The 19,876-nt window shown below is 41.6% G+C and overlaps 1 protein-coding gene and 1 long non-coding RNA gene across 4 annotated transcripts; both read right to left on the minus strand.

Moving 5' to 3' along the window:
* Window positions 1-1,380: 1,380 nt before the first annotated feature.
* Window positions 1,381-10,536, minus strand: LOC140719635 (stathmin-like). Of its 3 annotated transcripts, none has more exons than XM_073034385.1 (5): window positions 10,459-10,536; window positions 6,465-6,551; window positions 5,824-5,996; window positions 2,813-3,004; window positions 1,381-1,851 (listed from the first exon to the last, which is right to left on the minus strand). In XM_073034385.1, exons 2-5 carry the CDS (start codon window positions 6,481-6,483, stop codon window positions 1,795-1,797), a joined length of 441 nt encoding a protein of 146 aa, XP_072890486.1. In that variant the 5' UTR covers window positions 6,484-6,551; window positions 10,459-10,536; the 3' UTR covers window positions 1,381-1,794. The 3 variants fall into 3 exon arrangements, with proteins under 3 accessions (XP_072890486.1, XP_072890488.1, XP_072890487.1); XM_073034387.1 differs by lacking the exon at window positions 10,459-10,536 and adding an exon at window positions 10,386-10,407; XM_073034386.1 differs by lacking the exon at window positions 10,459-10,536 and adding an exon at window positions 7,940-7,962.
* A 2,391-nt stretch (window positions 10,537-12,927) lies between these two features.
* On the minus strand, window positions 12,928-18,801 carry LOC140719615 (uncharacterized). The gene is made up of 3 exons (XR_012096960.1): window positions 18,626-18,801; window positions 17,539-17,588; window positions 12,928-12,997 (listed from the first exon to the last, which is right to left on the minus strand). It is a non-coding gene; the product is annotated as an uncharacterized lncRNA (long non-coding RNA).
* Window positions 18,802-19,876: the final 1,075 nt, after the last annotated feature.

Below are 19,876 nucleotides of genomic sequence, written 5' to 3' on the forward strand. Positions count from 1 at the left end.
ATGTATCTTATCTCTGCACCTCAATTTTAGAAACCTCTACAAGGTCACAATTCCTTGAGGTCATCATAGCCAGGAGGTTTGGGGGGGGGGGGGGTTATGTTTTTATTACCTATTGGGAGCACTTAATATGAAGTCCCCAAGGCAGTCCTACACTGACCAGCAACTTCTATGACACCACTGTCAGTTTTTGCCATTCCTTTGGATTCATCAGCTGTGTGGAGCATAGGAGTCTGCTGCATGGACAACAGCTTGCTTTCCATATTATACTGCTCTGACTTGCATAACATCCATGATCAACTATCTCATACCCCTATATCCCAGTAAGAATATTAATCAGCTGCCTCCAAAATTGGGTGAAACAGTTGGGGCCAGTTCATTGGCTATATTTAAGAGGGAGTTAGATATGACCCTCGTGGCTAAAGGGATCGGGGGTATGGAGAGAAAGCAGGTACAGGGTTCTGAGTTGGATGATCAGCCATGATCATACTGAATGGCAGTGCAGGCTCAAAGGGCCCAATGGCCTACTCCTGCACCTATTTTCTATGAAAAGGCACATAGAAGTTCTTAAGTTTAGTGATTTTGAAATAATTTATATCATACAGTACTATCACAAAGGTCCCAGCACAATCCCTGCAGAACCTCAAGCCAGACTCAAGGATAAAAGTTTTATTTCACCTCTACCCCTCACCACCTGGCTTTATGTGGATTGAATACATATCAAATGTGCCTCAACATTCTGCACCAGCCCATCATGCAAGGTTTTGCCTATATGGATTCGAGGCCATCTAGTCTTACCTTCAATTTTTAGTTGCCACTGCAGTAAAAACTTCAACCAAATTTAGTAATTCTCAGAACTACTGCTCTGAAAGTGGCAACCAGTACAATTATACAACACTGAGCAATATTAAACTAGCCAGGAAACAGCTTCTGGACACTGACAAGTTGTTTAGCATCCAAAACATCCAAATTTGTATCATCATCTAATAACCTAGCTTGTGCTGGACCAGTTTGCCCAAGCTTAAAGATTTTAAAACTGATGCCCATATCAGCCTCCAACTCACGAACTACACAAATTCTTTAATGACTTACCTTAAATCCTACATCAAAACAAACTGGTCTTTTATCTTCAATCTGCCCCACTACCAATGCAAAGAGCTATTGAAGCTCCACATGTAATCTGGGATTTTCTTCCCAATTTTTTGGATTGAAAGTTGTGTTGGGCCACACTCAGTTCAGTGCAAAACCTGCAAGCTGCCTTCAATTTCAATGTGCATAATTAAAGTGAGCCAGTGAACACATTAGCAATAGGGACAGCAAATAGTTGCTGTATAATTAGAATGAAATCACTAAATAAGGCTTTAACTGAAGGGAAAGAAAACAAACAGTAAATGTCCAGTTTTATTGAAGTTAAAGACAGGTGCAACTGGTTAGGCAAGTTTATATAGTTACACACTTACAAACTGAACGTGTAACACATCAGTAAAGCATGCTGGAAATTACACTTTCACAAATACACTAACCTGAACCAGCAATTCTATTCAATTCACTACTAGTAGAAAACAAAATGCAGGAGTTCAAAGTATCTACATCAGGAAAAAACCCACAAGAATGTTTACAAAAAAAGTGGAAAGCATACAAATACAATCCTTCCTTCTCCAAAGAGCTTGTGGCTCTCAGTTGCACACAACTGCATTTACAAATGAATTTCCATAAACACACTGGCCATTTAAAAACATCTTTGGATGTTTGAAAAAAAAAACACACTCAAATTCCAAATGAAAGAGGGGGAAGGAATTAGTCTTCTGTTTCTTTGATCTCTTTACTCTTCCTCACTTCTTCCACCCGCTTTTCCTAAAAGAGAATAAAAGAATAATTTGTAAGTAAATCAATAATTGTTACAGCTTTTAAGAATATATGGCTGTACTATGTCTGGGTAGCCTCCAACCTGATGGCATGAACATTGGTTTCTCTAACTTCTGTTCTGCCCCTCCTCCCCTTCTTACCCCATCCCTTATTTATTCCCCCTTTTTTCCTGCCCCTTTCACAATCACTCCTTGCCTGTTCTCCATCTCCCTCTGGTGCTCCCTCCCCCTTTCTTTCTCCGGAGGCCTCCCGTCCCATGATCCTCTCCCTTCTCCAGCTGTGTATCCCTTTTGCCAATCAACTTTCCAGCTCTTAGCTTTATCCCTCTCCCTCCTGTCTTCTATCATTTCGATTTCCCACCCCCCCCACTTTCAAATCTCTTACTATCTTTTCTTTGTTAGTCTTGATGAAGGTTCTCAGCCCGAAACGTCGACTATACTTCTTCCTATAGATGCTGCCTGGCCTGCTGCGTTCCACCAGCATTTGTATGGTGTTACAGGTTTTAACCTTGTTTTGTCAGTAGCAGTTCAGTCTGCCTTACTGCATTCCTAATTTAGGAAAAGACTGCTTTCCAATCACTATAATCTACTCTTCAGTCTCTAAGGTCAATGGATATGCAGGGTCGGAATCTCCCCCCCCCCCCCCCCACCAAAAAAAAGTGGAAAGAAAGCCTGCCCATTATGGTTCTAGGTTCAGTCCTTTTGATAATATCAAATGCAGACAAGTTCAGGACTTGATATACAGCCTCTAAAAGTTCCAAAAGTTCTGCTTTACAAATACACAGAACTACACAAGGATAGACAAAGTGCAATTAGCTGTAACACTGCTTGAGTACTCATTTAAGTTTTTGTCATGAACACCTAATGGTCTGTAAGGAAGCATTCTGAAAATACTAAAGCACCAGTTCTACAAGGAGTCATTACAATTAAGAGACAAGCATTAGTTCTACCTTCTCTCTTAAACGCTCCAGTTTGGCCGCTAGTTGAGCTTCACGGTTCTCCTTGTTGGCTTCCATCTTTGTGGTCAGTTTCTCTTCTGCCATTTTCTTGAAGTTGTTCTGTTCATCAATAGCTTTCTGAAGCACCTCCTTCTCATGTTCTCGTTTTTCAGCCAATTGTTTCAGCACCTCTGCTTCATGTGACTAAATAGTAAATGATAAATTCAATTAAAGATTTGTAAATACTGCTAATTAAGCCAGTGTTTGGTGTTTAAATAGCCTGACACTAGTATAGACTACTCTACCCCATCAATTACTCTACACATTCCAGATTGCTAAATTCCTTTCAAGGTTAAACTTCATTTTAGGATTGCTTTAGCCACATGAATAGTTTATTTTGAGATAAAGCACGGTAATAGACTGCACTGGCCCAACACGCCCATCCTGTCTAATAACTATGCTGTCAATTAACCCACACATTTTTGTAAAGTGGGAGGAAACTCACTTGGCCACCTGCAGAACATAAATTTATTACAGGCAATGGTAGGAATTGAACCCAGGTCACTTGTGTAGTAAAGCAGCCTGTAAGAATACAGATAATTGGGGCCTGGAAAACAAATTGAGACAGATGCATTTGGGACAGTTGGTTGGAATGCAAAGATAGTGCACAGCTCCTAACTTGTCAAAAGCAACCTGCAGTCATGAAATGAGCTAACAGATCAGTGAAGTCTTCAGGACTTGTCAGCCAAGGGTTTGCAATCAGGGAAACCATGTGTACAATTTACTAGTCAGTAATACAGCACTGACAGGCACTTAAGCCCAACTCATTCCAGTTGACCAAGGTGCCCACATGTCCGTGTTTGGCTCATAACCCCCTAAACCTTTCCATGTACTTATCCAAAATACTTGTGACTTACAATAGACTACAGCCAGACTGCATCCCACAGCAACAAATCCAGGTGTACTATTGAACGGATACGTTCCAAACAAAATGCAACTTCATGGACACTTCAAATGGGTTTTGCAGCCTTTTTATTTTGCCCTGTATCCCTATACAGATAAAACAATTGGAAGACCAACCTACTAGTAAACATTCCACGAAAGTCCAATGTTTGCTATCAGGTTAGCTAGTGCAAAGCCAAATCCATTTGGTTGGGGGTGGGGGGGGGGGGGGGAAGAGGGTTACATATTGCAATACGATTACTAGCTACTTCCACAATGCAAAGGATATGCACCAATGCACTGAACAGGACCTCCAAGATCAAGAATTAAGTTAGCCACACCCACTCAAAAAACAAATGCGACATAAAGTAGCAGCAGGTAACTATGGTAAGGAATTAACAGGACATCACATGGCCAATGTGCAGGAGAATCGGGTAACGCCTGGTAACTACAGTTCCAACTGGGATGCAAATGGAGAAAAGCCCAGTTCAAGGGAGATGTACCTCACAAGATTAGAGATCAGCTTTATTTGTCACGCATGCATTGATGCAGCCAGTGAAATGTGTTGTTTCTATAGGGATCGGGGGTATGGAGAGAAGGCAGGTACAGGGTTCTGAGTTGGATGATCAGCCATGATCATACTGAATGGCAGTAAAGGGCCAAACGGCCTACTCCTGCACCTATTTTCTATGTTTGCACCAAATGGAATCAAGGATTGTGCTGGGCAGCCTAGCCTGCACTTGTCACCACCACAGCATGCCCACAACCCATGTCTTTGAATTACAGGAGGAAACTGGAGCACCTAGAAGGAATGCATGCAACTGCAAGGAGAAAGCACCATCTTGAACACTGCTCTTACAGCTGGTGATGTAAAGTTTGCACTGTTACATTACCCTGCCACCCAAGATTAGTTGAGTTTATTGTAGAAGGCAAAACAATAAGCTAAAATGTTTTAATTTTCTTTGTTGAAATTAAAGCTGATCATAAACTATGATGCTTTTTAAGCATGTTATCATTAATACGTGTTCATCTATACCCAAAGATGTCCCAACATATTTCGGTTATCTGCCTTTAATAGATTCCTGATTAGTTACATAGGGATAGTGCCAGTGCAGAACAGACCCTTCCAACCCAGAGCCACACCACCCAACAACCCACTGATTTAACCCTAGCCTAACCAGACAATTTACAATGACCAATTACCCTAACAAAGCATGTTTGGATCTTGAGATAAAAACCAAAGCACATGGCAGAAAACCACAGGCAGGGGAAGAACATACAAACTTGCTTACAGTGGATGCTGGAATTGAACTCCAACACCCTGAACTGTATCAGCGTCAGCTAACAGCTATGCTATCATTGCGCTCCAAAGTAATGCTCTTTAATTTCTTTGGGAATGCGTGAGGAATCAGAGCACCCTGAAGCACAAGCACTCATGGGGAGAACTTGTATTCTTACAGATGATAAAGTTGAACTCTAAACTAGGAAGGCACCAAGCTGTAAGTGTCACGCTACCCACTACACCATTCCGGTGCCCCATAGCTGACCAAATGTCAATCAATGATAGATGTTAAAAAGCTGAAGCTCACGGTGAGACATTCAAACAGGTGAAACTAGTTGGCAGTGTAATAAAACCACCATACTGCAAGTGCAAAAAGACTTGCCTTTATCTCAACATGAAAAGGTACGAACAAATTCACTGATGCCTTGTTAATCTATTTATTTTCCTATTATAATATATTGAGTATCTGTGGAGGATTTTGGCCAACTGGGTCAGGTAAATACCTTTGAGAGATGAAAGAATTACTTATCTGTATTGCTCAATGCCTAGAGCAGCAGAGAATTGTGGTGCTGCCCGTTAGCCGGCTGATGCAGATCATGAGGTTACGTGTTTCTCCCCCTATATGGCTCGCTTAGAACAATACCAAATATTGAAAATCTGAACAAACCACAGAGGATACGTGTACTGATTGTAAGCGGAGTCGTCGCTCTCTGGATGGACGGCTCTTCCATGTCACATATATAAAGTCTCTAAAATACCTGGGTCTGTGGAAAAAGGAAACTCCCTAACAGTAGCGTACCTTTCGCCTGATCTCTGCAGCTTCATGTTTGCGTTGAATTTCTTCAAGTGAAAGGTCTTTCTTCTTGGGGGGAGAAAGAGGAAATTCTGGAATAGCTTCAGCTGCAGATGGGCTCAGGATCAACTCAAAAGCCTGGCCTGAAGAACGCTTGTCCAATTCTTTAACTTTGATATCTGAAAAACATTTCCAACTTAACATTTAGAATTCTGGATTTTACAGGACTGTGGTTACCACTGTTCCCTCTAAGCTGGCATTTTCTTTTATGTAATGTTTTACTGCACAGTTTGCAGACTGTAAAAAATTTCCTGCACAGGGCAATAGTTGTAAAAACTATAAAAATTGAGAAGGAACTTTGGTGGTGGCAGTCAGTGACAAATTAACTACTGTCCTGCTGTTTTAAAACTGTCTGTAAATGTGTTGAGTTAATCAAAAAAATCAGTATCTGTTTCCATTACCAGCAAGTCTCTACATTATAACTGAGACTAGGGAAGGTTTCACGAAATACAAAAATCAGTTTATTCATGATTGCAACAGGTACAAGCTTACAGACTTGTAAGCTCCCACGGACTTAAGGCCAGTCTTCCCTCTCACTTTGGGCCCCTCCCACCAGATGAAAGGTCATAGCTTTATATACTTCTTACCAGATGATGCCGATGCCATTGCAGAACAAGTCACGACTAGCCGCTAACGTCAAAGATTTTAAAGTTTTCTGATGATTGCAGCAAACCCTGTGGTAATTACAAGAAATCAAGTTCAGTTGTTAGTGTTTCAGAATAGCACATAGTCCAAGTGACTACCACATTGCAGGGTGTTTGCAAAGGCAAAGAAATGCCTGATGTAATATATTTGTCAGCATTTCAAAAGTGGAATTGTCAGTGATACATCAGAATAGATAACCAGCTTTCAATCAGAAATACTTTAAACAGTATTGGGAGTGTGCAGCAGTGCACAATAAATCCTACAGCCTATACACTGAGCACTTCTGATAAGACCAAATGCAAAGAAAACAACTGGTTTGGTTATCTGATGTCCAGTAATTGTTGCAATTTAATCTAACTGCCTATCAGAGTTCTTTGCTCGATGTAGTTAATTAGAACAGATAATTTGCCACTGGTTTTGAAAGACAAAAGAACCCAAGCACTAATCAAACACCAGTCGAGGGTGAAACTCCAACCAGACACTTCAGTATGGCTGCACCAAGTACTTTGTGGGAGGGAGAAGAGAATATAATTGAACAATCTGAGGTAGATGAATACATTAATATATTTCTAGTCATCTAGGAAATAGTTTTATCCAAAATTCGATCCAGAGGACAAACAACTCCTCACTACATTATTACAAACTGCAACCACTGGCTGAAAAAGAATTAAAGATGCTGAAAGTTCAAATAAATTGCAAAGCTATGAATAAAATATTTAAACCAAATGTAATAAAACAGCTTGACCTTGGGTCACAAAAAGGCTGAGAGAGAGAGGAGAGCCATGGTAGTGTAGCAGTTCGCTTGACGCTACAACAGCTTGGAGTGGAGCTCGGAGTTCAACCCCACACCCTCCAAGAAACCCCTGTACAAACTTGCTGTGACCACATGGGTTTCTCCCCCCGCCCCCCCCCCCCCAAAGATGCTCCCATTTCTTCCCACAGTCCAAAGATGTACTGGCCAGGTTAATCAGGGCAAATTGTCCAGTGACTAAATTAGGGTTAAATTGGAGGTTGCTAGGAAGCATGACTCAAAGGGCCAGAAGGGCCCAGTTCCCTACTCCATCTCTAATAAATGTCTGGCAGGTTCAGGACAAAACTGGAATGTCAGCTGTTGCAGAGAAAACACGGAAGTGATGACTCCTCCAATCATCAAAATGGCTTTGTATCACCATGGCAGTGCTAGCCTCACCCCATCACAGGGATCCATCCCATCCAAGTCATTTCTCACACCCTTGGCAACTTAAACTTTTACTCTGCTCTTCAGCTTGAAATAGCAAGTGTTTCTTTCCACAGGATGCTTTTAGCTTTTGAGTTTTTAATTACACCAATTAGGTACGGCTCAAAAAACAATGTTGCTAGGCAAGAGAATTTAAGACCAGAGGTGACTTCAAGTGTTCAGAGAATAGATTTCACTTACTTTGAGTGATAAGCTCATGGTCTATCCAGCTTGGGGGTTGTGCAGGAGCTAGTGAATGCATAAAGTAGTAAGACACCAAAGGAAAGTCATATCAAGGAATGCCAATGCAGGAGACTGAGTCAGCAATTTCTACACTGACGCATCATTAATCTACAGGAGGAATACAATAATAGTTCCAGAAAAGCCTAGGACCAAGTCCTACTGGCTACCAAATGGCAGCAAAAAAAGGGACCTTTAATAAAAAGGGTTTCAACGCTGTTTCTTGAAAATAACCATTTTCTGTTAAAATTCAACAAGATGAAAACTAGTTACTTTGCATCTGTGCACCTCACAGAAGATTCAGCCATGAAAAACTGGCCACACAAGGCCTGGACCACAGGAAAAGTAATTACAGGGGCATGCTCTGATCAAGAGGACTGATGGTGTTGTCAAGTTATTTCATCAAAATAAGGCAGGACAAAAAATGCAAGAGATAAATTGGGTTAAAAGTTTATTGAGAAACTAAAAGTAGCTGAAAACTAGCCATCGAGAACATCGGCAGCAAATAAAAATTTCACCAATCATGAAGGCCAGTGCAAATTATTCAGAACTGTTATAATTGGAATTAAAAGGACACTCAAAATGAAAACGTGATGGAGAGAAATCATGAAGAAAATTGAACAAATTAGCTAATTTAAAGAGATGGCACAAGTACAAATTACCCAATCAGAATCAGATTGAATATCACTGGGGTTAAGTGGTGAAATTTTGTTTTGTGGCAGCAGTATGTAAAGACAATATACATACACAAGATGTGCTAAATTAGTGTAAAAAAAAGAAAAAATACTGTAGTGTTCAAGGCCATCCTCTGCAGTTTGAATTCCCACTTGGTATATTCAAAAGTTGCCCCAGCCTATAGCCAACTAGCACTCACCCACACAGTTTATTTTTAAAACGAATCACAGCGGACTGACAAGATGCAATTTTCTCTCCCAGTTTAGGGAGGACACTATTTATTATCCATGCTGGATGCTTTAACTGCAAGTTTAAAAAAAAGCAATAGTATTTGGTCTGTAGAGATGCAGAAATGCCTGAAAATTTGCACCCCATAATTTCAGTAAAGAAATGTATCTTCAGCCTCCCCATGGAATGGCACCTCTGCATTTTATTACTCGGGGACCATTCATTCAGCTTGACACCAAACCTTCAGGGACAAAACTCAGCCCGAAAGGACAATAGATTACACGGGTAGAGGATACCAATGGAAGCGCAAGTAGCAACAGAGCGCCACCTGAAGCCAAGAGCAAGTGGTGGAAATGGGTCGAGTCTGCCAGCGGAGAAAACATGTTTATTATTCTAATCTTTCAAATAAAGTAGATATTATTCAGTTTCCAGGGTATCCAACAGGAATTGGTCAGATGGTTACGCCCAGTCAAAACATTTTCTAGAAATTTTAAAATCTCACCAGCTTTCTGATTACACTCGGTATCTGTGAATAGAGCAGTAGGAAACACCCATCTGAAATCTTGAATCTGTTTCAAAGGGAAGGATTTGAAAACGCTTCAAACCCTTGATAGAAACAATAGTCCCAAATAATTTGCAAGTAAATTGAATTAAATTCACACGACATCCAGAGCAACTCAAGGGTTTGCGGTTGTGGGGGTCGGAAAGAAAAGAAAAATTGGGCGTCGGTGAGCTTGTGTCGTTTTCCTCGGACGAATAAGCTTCTTGATCTTGCAAAAAAATTGTGCAAAAGAATCCCATTTGCACAAATTCTGTGATGCTGTGCTTGGCTTGCAGTTTTGTATTTGAACGTTTCATAAAAGCATCCTTTGTACAGAGGCTGAAAAAACCTATCTGGAAACGGTATTGCAGAACAAAGAGTTACTGTAGTTTTGATGGACAAAAGCACATTGGCACCAGAAATACATGAAGACTCGATATCGACAAATTTACAAATCAAAGCTATTTACAATTATTCAATCAGGCGCAGACGATGGAACCAAATAGGTTTAAAAGTACACGTTTAATGCAGTATTGCAAATGACACAATAATTCGACCCCCTCCCCTTCGCTATTGAAATGTCTAGCAAAAAAGCGCCACTCCCTTACTCCACAAATACTGCACCTAAACAAGCAATCTTTCACAAGCATTGCTTCTCCGTGTATTCAAATAAATAACTATTTCAATTGTTAGTTTGAACTAATGAGTCGCCCTTAGACCTCGACTTAAAATACATCTGACAAACGACTCACAATAGTAAATAATTTTTTTCCTTTAGACATTCCAACAAAAGGTCACACACAGATATAAAATTAAATTCTAGGTTACTTCTATATATTAATCGTTGAACTGATCATAACTGCATTATTGCCTTAACATGCATTAATACTGATTGATCTGTTGCACCGGCGCAAAAGGTCATAAATAAACATTTTAAAATAAGGAAACTCAAGCATACTAAACCTGATTTTTTTCTACAGATTTATAATATTTTTTTTTCTTGACGGTGCATTTATTACATTCCCGCTTCCCTTACCCTTAGCTCGTTAGCTTTTGTTTTGCTCCCGCTCCCTTTGTCTCCCGCGCTCTGCACAAAACTACTCTCAACCCCCACCCTTCCCGTCAAATAAAAACCGCCAAAAACCCACCACGTGACGGCTCATACGATCTCCCATTGGCCGCAGCTTACCATTCGTCCGCATGCTGACAGGCGTCCCGTCGATCCGATTGGCCCTCTCCAACAAGCCCCGGCCAATCCAAATGCAAGAAGGGCGTCTCGTATGTTAATTGTCTGGAGATTGAAGGTTGTGTTATGGTTCTGGGAGATTGACAGTCCTCGCCGCGCTCCTATTGGCTACAGGCTCTCTGACGACACAATGGCTTGGTCGTCATATATTTGAATTATGGTTACTTAATGCAGACATGCTTATTCCTGTTGCATTGTCGGTCAATGCAGAATTAGAAAAGGCAGGGAGGGCTATAGGTCTGATCAAAAGGCCGCTGTTGCCAAGTAATGCTATTGTATGCATTCCACCACCTCCTCCTCTGGGTAGTCAGTAGGCCACCGACGTTCATTGTGTAGACGTATTCATAAAATGATCACGTTGGCAACATCAGAATCAGATGTAATATCACCGGCATATGTCATGCAATGTGTTGTCTTTGCAGCAGCAGTACAATACAATAGAAAAAAACGGAATTACAGTAAATATATATGTACACTTATTTTTGTATATATATTTATATAAGTGCAAAAATAGAAATGAAAGAAGTGTTTTAGAAATAAGGTCAAGTCAAGTCAATTTTTATTGTCATTTCGACCATAACTGCTGGTACAGTGCATAGTAAAAATGAGACAACGTTTTTCAGGACCATGGTTCACATGACACAGTACAAAAACTAGACTGAACTACGTAATAAAAAAACAAAGAGAGCTATACTAGACTACAGACCTACACTGGACTGCATAAAGTGCACAAAAACAGTACCGGCATTACGATAAATAATAAACAGGACAGTAGGGCAAGGTATCAGCCCAGGCTTCAGGTATTGAGGAGTCTGATAGCTTGGGGGAAGAAACTGTTACATAGTCTGGTCGTAAGAGCCCGAATGCTTCGGAGCCTTTTCCCAGGTGGCAGGAGGGAGAAGAGATTGTATGACGGGAGCATGGGGTCCTTCATATTGCTGTTTCCTTTGCGGATGCAAATAAATAAAGGTTTTCATGGGTTCAATGTCCATTCAGAAATTGGGTGACGGGAGTGAAGCTGTTCTTGAAATGTTGAGTATGTGCCTTCAAGATTCTGTACCTCCTCTCTGATGGTAGCCATGAGAACAAGGTGTGACCTGAGTGATGGGGTCCTTGAAGATGTCCTGGGTGCTGGGATGGCTAGAACCCATGACAGATCAGACTGAGTTTACAACTTCCTGCAGCTTATTTTGATCCTGTGCAGTAGCACCCCCACCCCGCCCTCAAAACAGACAGCGATGCAGCCAGTTAGAATGCTCTCCACAGAACATCCATAGCAATCTGTGAGTGTTTTAGGTGACATACCAAATCTCCTCAAAATCCTAATGTCGTGTCATCTTTATAGCTGCATTGATATGTTGGGACCAGCTTAGATCCTCAGATGTATTGAAGAACATGTACTTCCAAATGTGATAGGATAACCTCACCTGGGGCAATTCCAAATCAGGTCCAGGGTGGGACACATTAAAATAGACAAGATGGACACTGCAGGATGTGTCCTGTAATGCAATTGTTTTTTGCAGTTTTTATTTTAACAGATGTCCTTGTACATTAAAATGCAAGCAAATGCTTGAATTGTGGCATCACACTGTTGATGTACCTGATCTGACAAAATATAAACGAATAAAAAATACTCGAAATGCCAATGTCACGGGTACATGACACTATTTGCATGTCATTTCAGCTTTGTTTGCCCTTCCTGTCTACCCGGCCTGTCCACAGCCACAGTAAGGCCAAATGTAAATTAGAAGAAGAGCATATCATTTCTTGCCCGGGTACCTACTCCCCGTCACTACGTGAGTTTCCTCTGGGTGCTCCTTTTCCCTCCCATATTCCAAAAATATATGGGTAATCAGGCAGTGCGGGCTCGTTAGGGCAGAAGGGCCTGTTACTGGGCTGTATCTCTAAATAAAATAAACTCTTATCAGAATCAGCTTTAATATCACTGGTATATGTTGTGAAATTTGTTCCTTTGTAGCAGCAATACTTTGTAATAAAAACTATAAATTACAACTTTCTGCAGCTTTTTCCAATCCTGTGCAGTGACCCCTCCATACCAGGCAATGATGCGACCAGTTAGAATGCTCTCCCTGGTACATCTGTAGAAATTTGCGAATGTCTTTGATGGCATATCCAGTGTACTCAAATTCCTAATGGAATATAGCCGCTGTCAGGCCTTCTTTGTAAATGCTTCAGTATGTTGGGCCCGGGATAGATCTTCAGAGAAATTGACACCCAGGAACTTGAAACTACTCACCCTTTTGTATGAACTCTGAATTTTCCAGATGTAAAACAAACTGCTGAAGGAACTCAGTGGATCAAACAGCATCTGTGGAGGCAGAGGTATTGAAATAAAATCCTATATCAGGGTAGAGAGGGAAGACAGTATAAAGAACAAATGGGAGGGGTGAAATAGGTAATGAGTGCCTGGAGGAGGGGTGAAGGAATACAGGAAGGTAGAGCCAGGTAGGGGTAGCGGAGGATGAAGGTGGAGATAGCTTCGAGAGCAGAGGTTCCTAACCATTTTTATGCCATGGACCAGTACCATTAAGCAAGGGGTCCACGGACCCTGGGTTGGGACCCCCATTCTAGAGGGTAATAAGTGTAATATGTACCAGTGTTGGAATCTGATAATTGAGGAAGTTAATAGTGGGAAATGTCATGGGAGAGATGGGAAAGGGGATCTGGTGGTGAAATGTGTGGGTAGACTGGTGGCTGTTGGTTACCTGAAATTGGGTGTGTTGGCTGCCAGTTGAGGAAGGATTGTGACTACTTTTCAACAAGAGCCAGAAGACCGCAGGGCCACTGACGGGTAGAAATTATCGATAAAAATAAAGATTAGCTTGGTTGGTCATGTGTACGTGGAAACATACAGTGAAATGCATCGTTTGCAGCCCACGTGCTGAGGGCAGCTGGCAAGTGTGCCATTCTTACGGTGCCAACATAGCATGCCCACAACTTACTAACCCTTACTCCTGTGTCTTTGGAATACCAGAGGAAACCGGAGAACATAGACATGGTCATGGGGAGAACGTACAAATGCTATACAGACAACTAAAAATTGTGGTTATTTCTGGAAGTTGCATTGCCCCAGAAACAAATATACCCTCTGACAATAACCTATCACTGCAGGTAATAGGAGATCTAAGAGATGTTTAGTCAAGCAACCCAACCCAATCGATTGACGTCCTGAATGCTCACTCTCTTTACCTCAGTGTGTACCACCTACAAAGTGCACAGCTCTTACTTGTCTAGGCTAGCCCAGTAGCACTTCACAAACTTAGAACCGCTACCATCAAGGAGGACAAAGGCAGCAGGCATATAGCAACACCATCAGCTAACAGTCAGGGCGTCAAAGGTTACGGGGAGAAGGCAGGAGGATGGGGTTGAGAGGGAAAATAAATCATCCATGATGGAATGGTTCCTTTAGGTTTTTATAACTTGGGGGGGAGTGTAGTGGGGATAAGCTCCCACTATCAATTAAATTATCCCAGTGATACCTCTGGTAGCCTCTGACAAGTCTAGCCGCTGGCCTTTATGTCTGGCTTAGCTTCTAAGCCTGATGGAACCGCTTCTATCGACAGAAGAAGGGACAAAGGCGGGTTACTAACACCTTAAAACCAGCCGCTTTGGGCACATGGCCCTCGTCAGCCATGGTTGGCAACCCATCTTGGAGAAGGAAAACTCTGATCTCAAACCTTCACTACCTTGCGGCTGTAGCCACTCACAGGGAAGTAAACCCAGAGGAAAAATCCAGAGCTGGAATCCCTAGGGCAGTCCAACGTTGAGTTCAACACTGACTGGCAACTCCTGTGAGGCTGATGGTGCCAAATGGTATCGATCTCTTTGGTTCCTTTGGGTTCATCAGCTGCATGGAGAGGGGGAGCTTGCTGCATGGGCAACAGCTTGCTCTCCATACCACACCACCCTGGCCTACGCATCAAGTAGGCATCCAGGGCACAACATCCATGGTTGACCCCAATCAATGATGGAATAACAGAGCAGACTTGAAGAGCCAAATGGCCAAATTCTGCTCCTTTGTCTTATGATCTTATAAGTTCTCCTTTAAGTCATGAATGATCATAACACAGAAATACAATATCTCTGGGTCTAAACCCTAGATTCCCGAAGTAACAGCTCTGTGGGAGTACTTTCACCAGAAGGACTAGTAGTAGTTCATGAAGTGCCTTGGCACCACCTTCTCTTTAATGGGCAATAAAAATGGTGGATTTGGCAACAATATCCTGATCTCCACAAAGAATATTAAAGGAAACCTGAAAAATTCCGACAGGACTAGACCGATTTGAGAGGATATTTCCAGTGATAAGGATGTTTAGAACGAAGAAAGGTCATGAGTTCAGGTCATAGGGTAGGATATTTAAGTCTGCGGAGAGGACTATGGAATGTGGTACTACAGAGGTCAACACCAATGTTTCCTCTAAGGTGTGTGCATGTGCATGCAGACACATCTTTTGCTACTAATGCATAAAAAGGTTGTCACCATCTACCTCATTGGCATGTCAACTATACTTCACGATCGTACACAATCACATTTCCTTTTCTGGTTTCTGATGCTGATGGTGTTGACAACATGTAGTTTGTGATGATTTGTCTGCAGATTTCAGAACAGTTTTTATTGAAGAAATTATTGATTCACGATGTCAAATTCTAAAGAATCATAGAGCATGACGTGCAAAAGAGCTGCTAATTCATTTAAAGCGAAATGGCTTAATGAAACAGTAGAAATTGCTCTACTGAGAGCTCACGAGGTCAGGAATGTACACCTATGAGAAATGTTTATGTACAATATAGCAAAAGGTGTTACCTGTATCTATTGTTGCAATGTAAAAGTTGCTGGAGGATTTGCAAGTGGGAAGAAGTGGAGTAATATTTGGAAACTTGACTTTTTAATGCACCTTTTAGCAAGCAAATCACATATGGACTGTGTGTAAAAACTCTGGCAAGAAAATCCTTCATTACCCACTACAGGCCTGTTACATATGTGTTGTAAGAGTGCAGGTGAACAAGAGCGAAAACAATCAAACCCAGAGAGATCAGGGTTCTTATTGACAGTATTTTGCTAGCTGTTAAAATAAATACCTCTGTATTTAAAATTCAGTGCCCACAGGTTGCTGTCATTGGGCAAAAAATTGCATATCACAAGAGTTTTGCACACACTGGTCATTACAAGTTAAAGAGAGCATTGGCCAACATTGAATAAATTTATGAAGTAGATAGATAAGTTCACAAAAATCAACAAAGACTATGTGAAAAAAGCTAGAGTCTCATCTGTGATTATGTTGAGCAGTTCAGGCTTGGTGCATGGGATGGCGGGGTGGACTTACGTCTCTCCCAAAGGAGTTGTAAGGCGCTCCTTGCCTCTGCTAGCCTGCAGGTCACCCTTTGGCAAGGTGGTGGATGGTCGTATGAGCAGCCGGTGCATATCACAAGTCCTGGTTATTTGACCACTGACATCAGATAGACAGTCTCTGAAGAGTATTGATAATGGCTGGGGCCACCCGTCTTGTGAAGACACTGCCCAGAAGAAGGCAATGGCAAACCACTTCTGTGGAAAAGTTTGCCACTAGCAACCAAAGTCATTGAAAAACCATGATCGCCCACACCGTACGACACGACACATAATGGACAAACGAGCAGGCTCCAAGAACCAAATGCTAGTTTTGTTCTCAAACTTCTTTAAGACAATTTCACTATTTAATCTGGCTTGACTGCAACTCAATCAGAATCCTGCAACTTGGATAGAACTTTAACCAGTATTTATTTATTTACCCTCATGGTCTTGAATGTATTTTAAAATTAATGAAATACTTCTGAATGGTTGGAAGCATGGCATTTGGCATAACAGCTGCCACACACAGTAATGTTTGAGATCAGATCATTGGCTCTCATGAAGATGACAAAGGGACTGATAAATATCAGACTGAGTACTCTGGATAATTGTGCCGCTCTTTTTCAAATGCTTTAGAGAGCAGCCGGGATCTTGGTTTAACATGGACAGACAAGCAGCTGCGGCTACTGGAATCTGGTGCAACAAACCATAAGACCATAAGATATAGGAGCAGAATTAGGCCATTTGGCCCATCAAGTCTACCACCATTCCATCATGACTGATCCATTTTCCCCTCTCAGCCCAATTTCCTGCCTTCTCCCCGTATCCATTCATGCCCTGATTAATCAAGAATCTATCAACCTCTGCCTTAAATGTACCCAATGACTTGGCCTCCACAGCCACCCATGGCAACAAATTCTACAGATTCACCACTCTCTAGCTAAAGAAATTCCACCTCGTCTCCTATTCTAAAAGGCCGTCACTCTATTCTGCTGGAGAAAATTGGTGGGTTGACCAGCATCGGGGGGAGGGGGGGGGGGAAGGATTTATCATGCTGATGTCGGGTTTCAACTAAAAATGTCAACAATTCCTTACCCTCCAGAGAAGTTGCCTTTCCCTTTTCTGAGTTCCTCCTCCAGCTTGTCTGGGGCTCTTAGCTTCATATTTCATTCACGTTCACATTAGATTTAGATTAGACGAGACTAGATTTATACTCAGCGGGACTCAGATACAAATCTTTTGATTTAAAGGCAAATACACTGCTGACTGAGCTACAACTAAGTTTAAGGGGAAGCTGAAGAGATCATAGAGTCATAGTCATAGAAAAGTACAGCACAGAACAGGCCCTTCAGTCCATCTAGTCCATGCCGAACAATTTAAACTGTCTATTTCAATCAACCTGCACTGGGACCATAGCCCTCCATACCCCTACCATCCATGTACCTATCCAAACTTCTCTTAAACTTTGAAATCAAGCTCGCATGCGTCACTTGCACTGGCAGCTCGTTCCACACACTCACCACCCTTGGAGTGAAGAAGTTTCCCCTCATGTTTTCTTTAAACTTTTCACCTGTAAGAGAAAGAAATACGTGCAACAACAATTTTCTCCGATATGGCACCTTTAACACAGTGGAATGTGAATGATTCTCAGCAGTACAACCAAACAAAATTTGACTTTGAACTACTTAAGGAGATATAAGAACTGATTACCAGAACTGTAATCAGAAGGTCGGTTTTTAGAATCATTTTAGAAGGCAAAGAGATGTTGAGGTTTACTGATGGAATTCATGATGTAGGACTTTGACAGCTGAAGATACAGCCACGAATAATGGAACAATTCAAATCAAAAATGCTCAGGAGACCAGTAGTTGAATAGTTGAGAATTGTAGGAAAGATGCTTCAGTGGTAGGGAAGAGGAAGGTTAGTGTTGTTATGTTAATGTTAGACTATGTGTATAATTACATCTCCTTTTTAAGACATAGCGTATATTTCAACTTGAAGATTGTGAAGCAACCCTTGGGTGCAGCAGTAATGAAATCAATCAATGTTTCATATCATGATCCCTAATTGGTCTACATGATTAATCACTGAAATCATAGTTGAAATAATAGAATTAATAGTTGCAGTTTGTAATTGAGATGACAAAAAAGGACTTCAGAGTGTAATTGCTATCAGACAACATGATTTTTTGTGTATGTCTACCAGCTAAAAATAAAATTAGCTGTGATTTTTAAAACATGGTATTTCTTGCAGCTGCATCTGTAGCTGAGTAACTCCGCTGTGTAACCATGCAACTGCCGAGGAGACAACCGATTCTGCACTTCAGCTAATTCATCTGAATCGATGCAAGTGAACTGAAGCTGAACATGCATATTTAAATAAGTAGGAAATCTCTGTTTGTGCGATGCACCTTCACTGCACTTGCCGGTTGTTGCAATGATGATGGGCATGTACGTTATGTGTAATTTATGTTAATTTATGTTAATTTATTTAAGTTAATTTATGTTTGTCTTGTACTGTGCTGCCGCTGCATAAAGCTAATTTTCATGGCACTTATATCCTGTGTATGTATGCCGGCGATAGCAATAAACTTGAACTTGAACTAACCTCATGGCAATTGGTGAGCATTCCAAGGCATCTCAGGTCGTGTCCTGCTGGGAAAAGCGTTTTTATTGTGAAAGGAATAATGACAGGATCCAGAAAGAAAGCGAGAGCATTACAGCAGAGGTAGGCTGAGAACCGCAGGATATTAACGTGACTCTCTCACCAATCACTACTGATTACATAGGAGCAAAATCTCCAGCAATTACACATTTTACACTAAATCTCGTGGTGAGCAGAGCGCTGCCATTCATCTGCAGATTCTGTGTTTATTTCCTGGTACTGTCTGTGTGCGGCTTGCATATTCTCCTTATGATTACATCAGTTTCCCCTGACATCCTAGACACCTGCAGATTGATCAGTTAATTGGCCACTATGAATTGAATAGGTCGATTGTAGAACCCAGTCTGAACTGAGGGGAGATTTGAAAATAGCATTCATTTATATCAATGTTCAGACTCAAAGGCTGAAGGACCTGTTTTCATGCCATAGGAATCTCTCACTGAGGCAGGGTAAAGTGTTTTGTCATAGAAGACAAGATAAAGGAAAGGAAATAATTGATCAATAGTGCATGTCTGAGATTAGTTTATGCAAAATGTGAATTTTCTGGTGTTCCTTAAGATTGTTATAGCCTGGGTGGGGGGGGGGGGTGTAGGGGTAGAGGGATAAGCTTCCATTATCTTTTAAATGGTGTGTCTCAGGTTGCCTCTGACAACCAAATCCAGCTCCTGGCCTTAATGTGTGGCTTAGCTCCTAAGCCCAACGGAATCATTTCTTCTGATAGGAGAAGGGGCAAAGGTGGATTACAGGCACCTTAAAAGCAGTTGCCTCTGGCAGATGGGGCTCGTCAGCCATGGTTGGCAGCTCATCTAGGAGAAGGAAAACCTCTGCTGCCTTGCTGCTATACCCAATCATGGGGAAGGCTTTGGGAATGAACCACGAAGAAATCCGGAGCTGGAGTCCCTAAGGCAGTCTTACGCTGAGTTCAATGCTGATTGGCAACTCTTGCGACGGCTTGCTCTCCATATTGTAGATCCCTGGCTTGCATATCAAGTAGACAACTAGGATGCAGTATCCTTGGTCGTTCCTGACAAATGGAGAACCTCATGAATTTTCTGGTCATGAACAAGAGCAAGCTGAAGTGGCATGGTAGTGTAACGGTTAGCACAATGCTTTACAGTACCAGTGACCCGGGTTCAATCCCTGCTGCTGCCTGTAAGGAGTTTGTACATTCTCCCTGTGACTGCTGGGGTTTCC

The sequence above is a fragment of the Hemitrygon akajei genome, chromosome 32 (assembly GCF_048418815.1).
Source record: "Hemitrygon akajei chromosome 32, sHemAka1.3, whole genome shotgun sequence".
NCBI lineage: Eukaryota > Metazoa > Chordata > Chondrichthyes > Myliobatiformes > Dasyatidae > Hemitrygon > Hemitrygon akajei.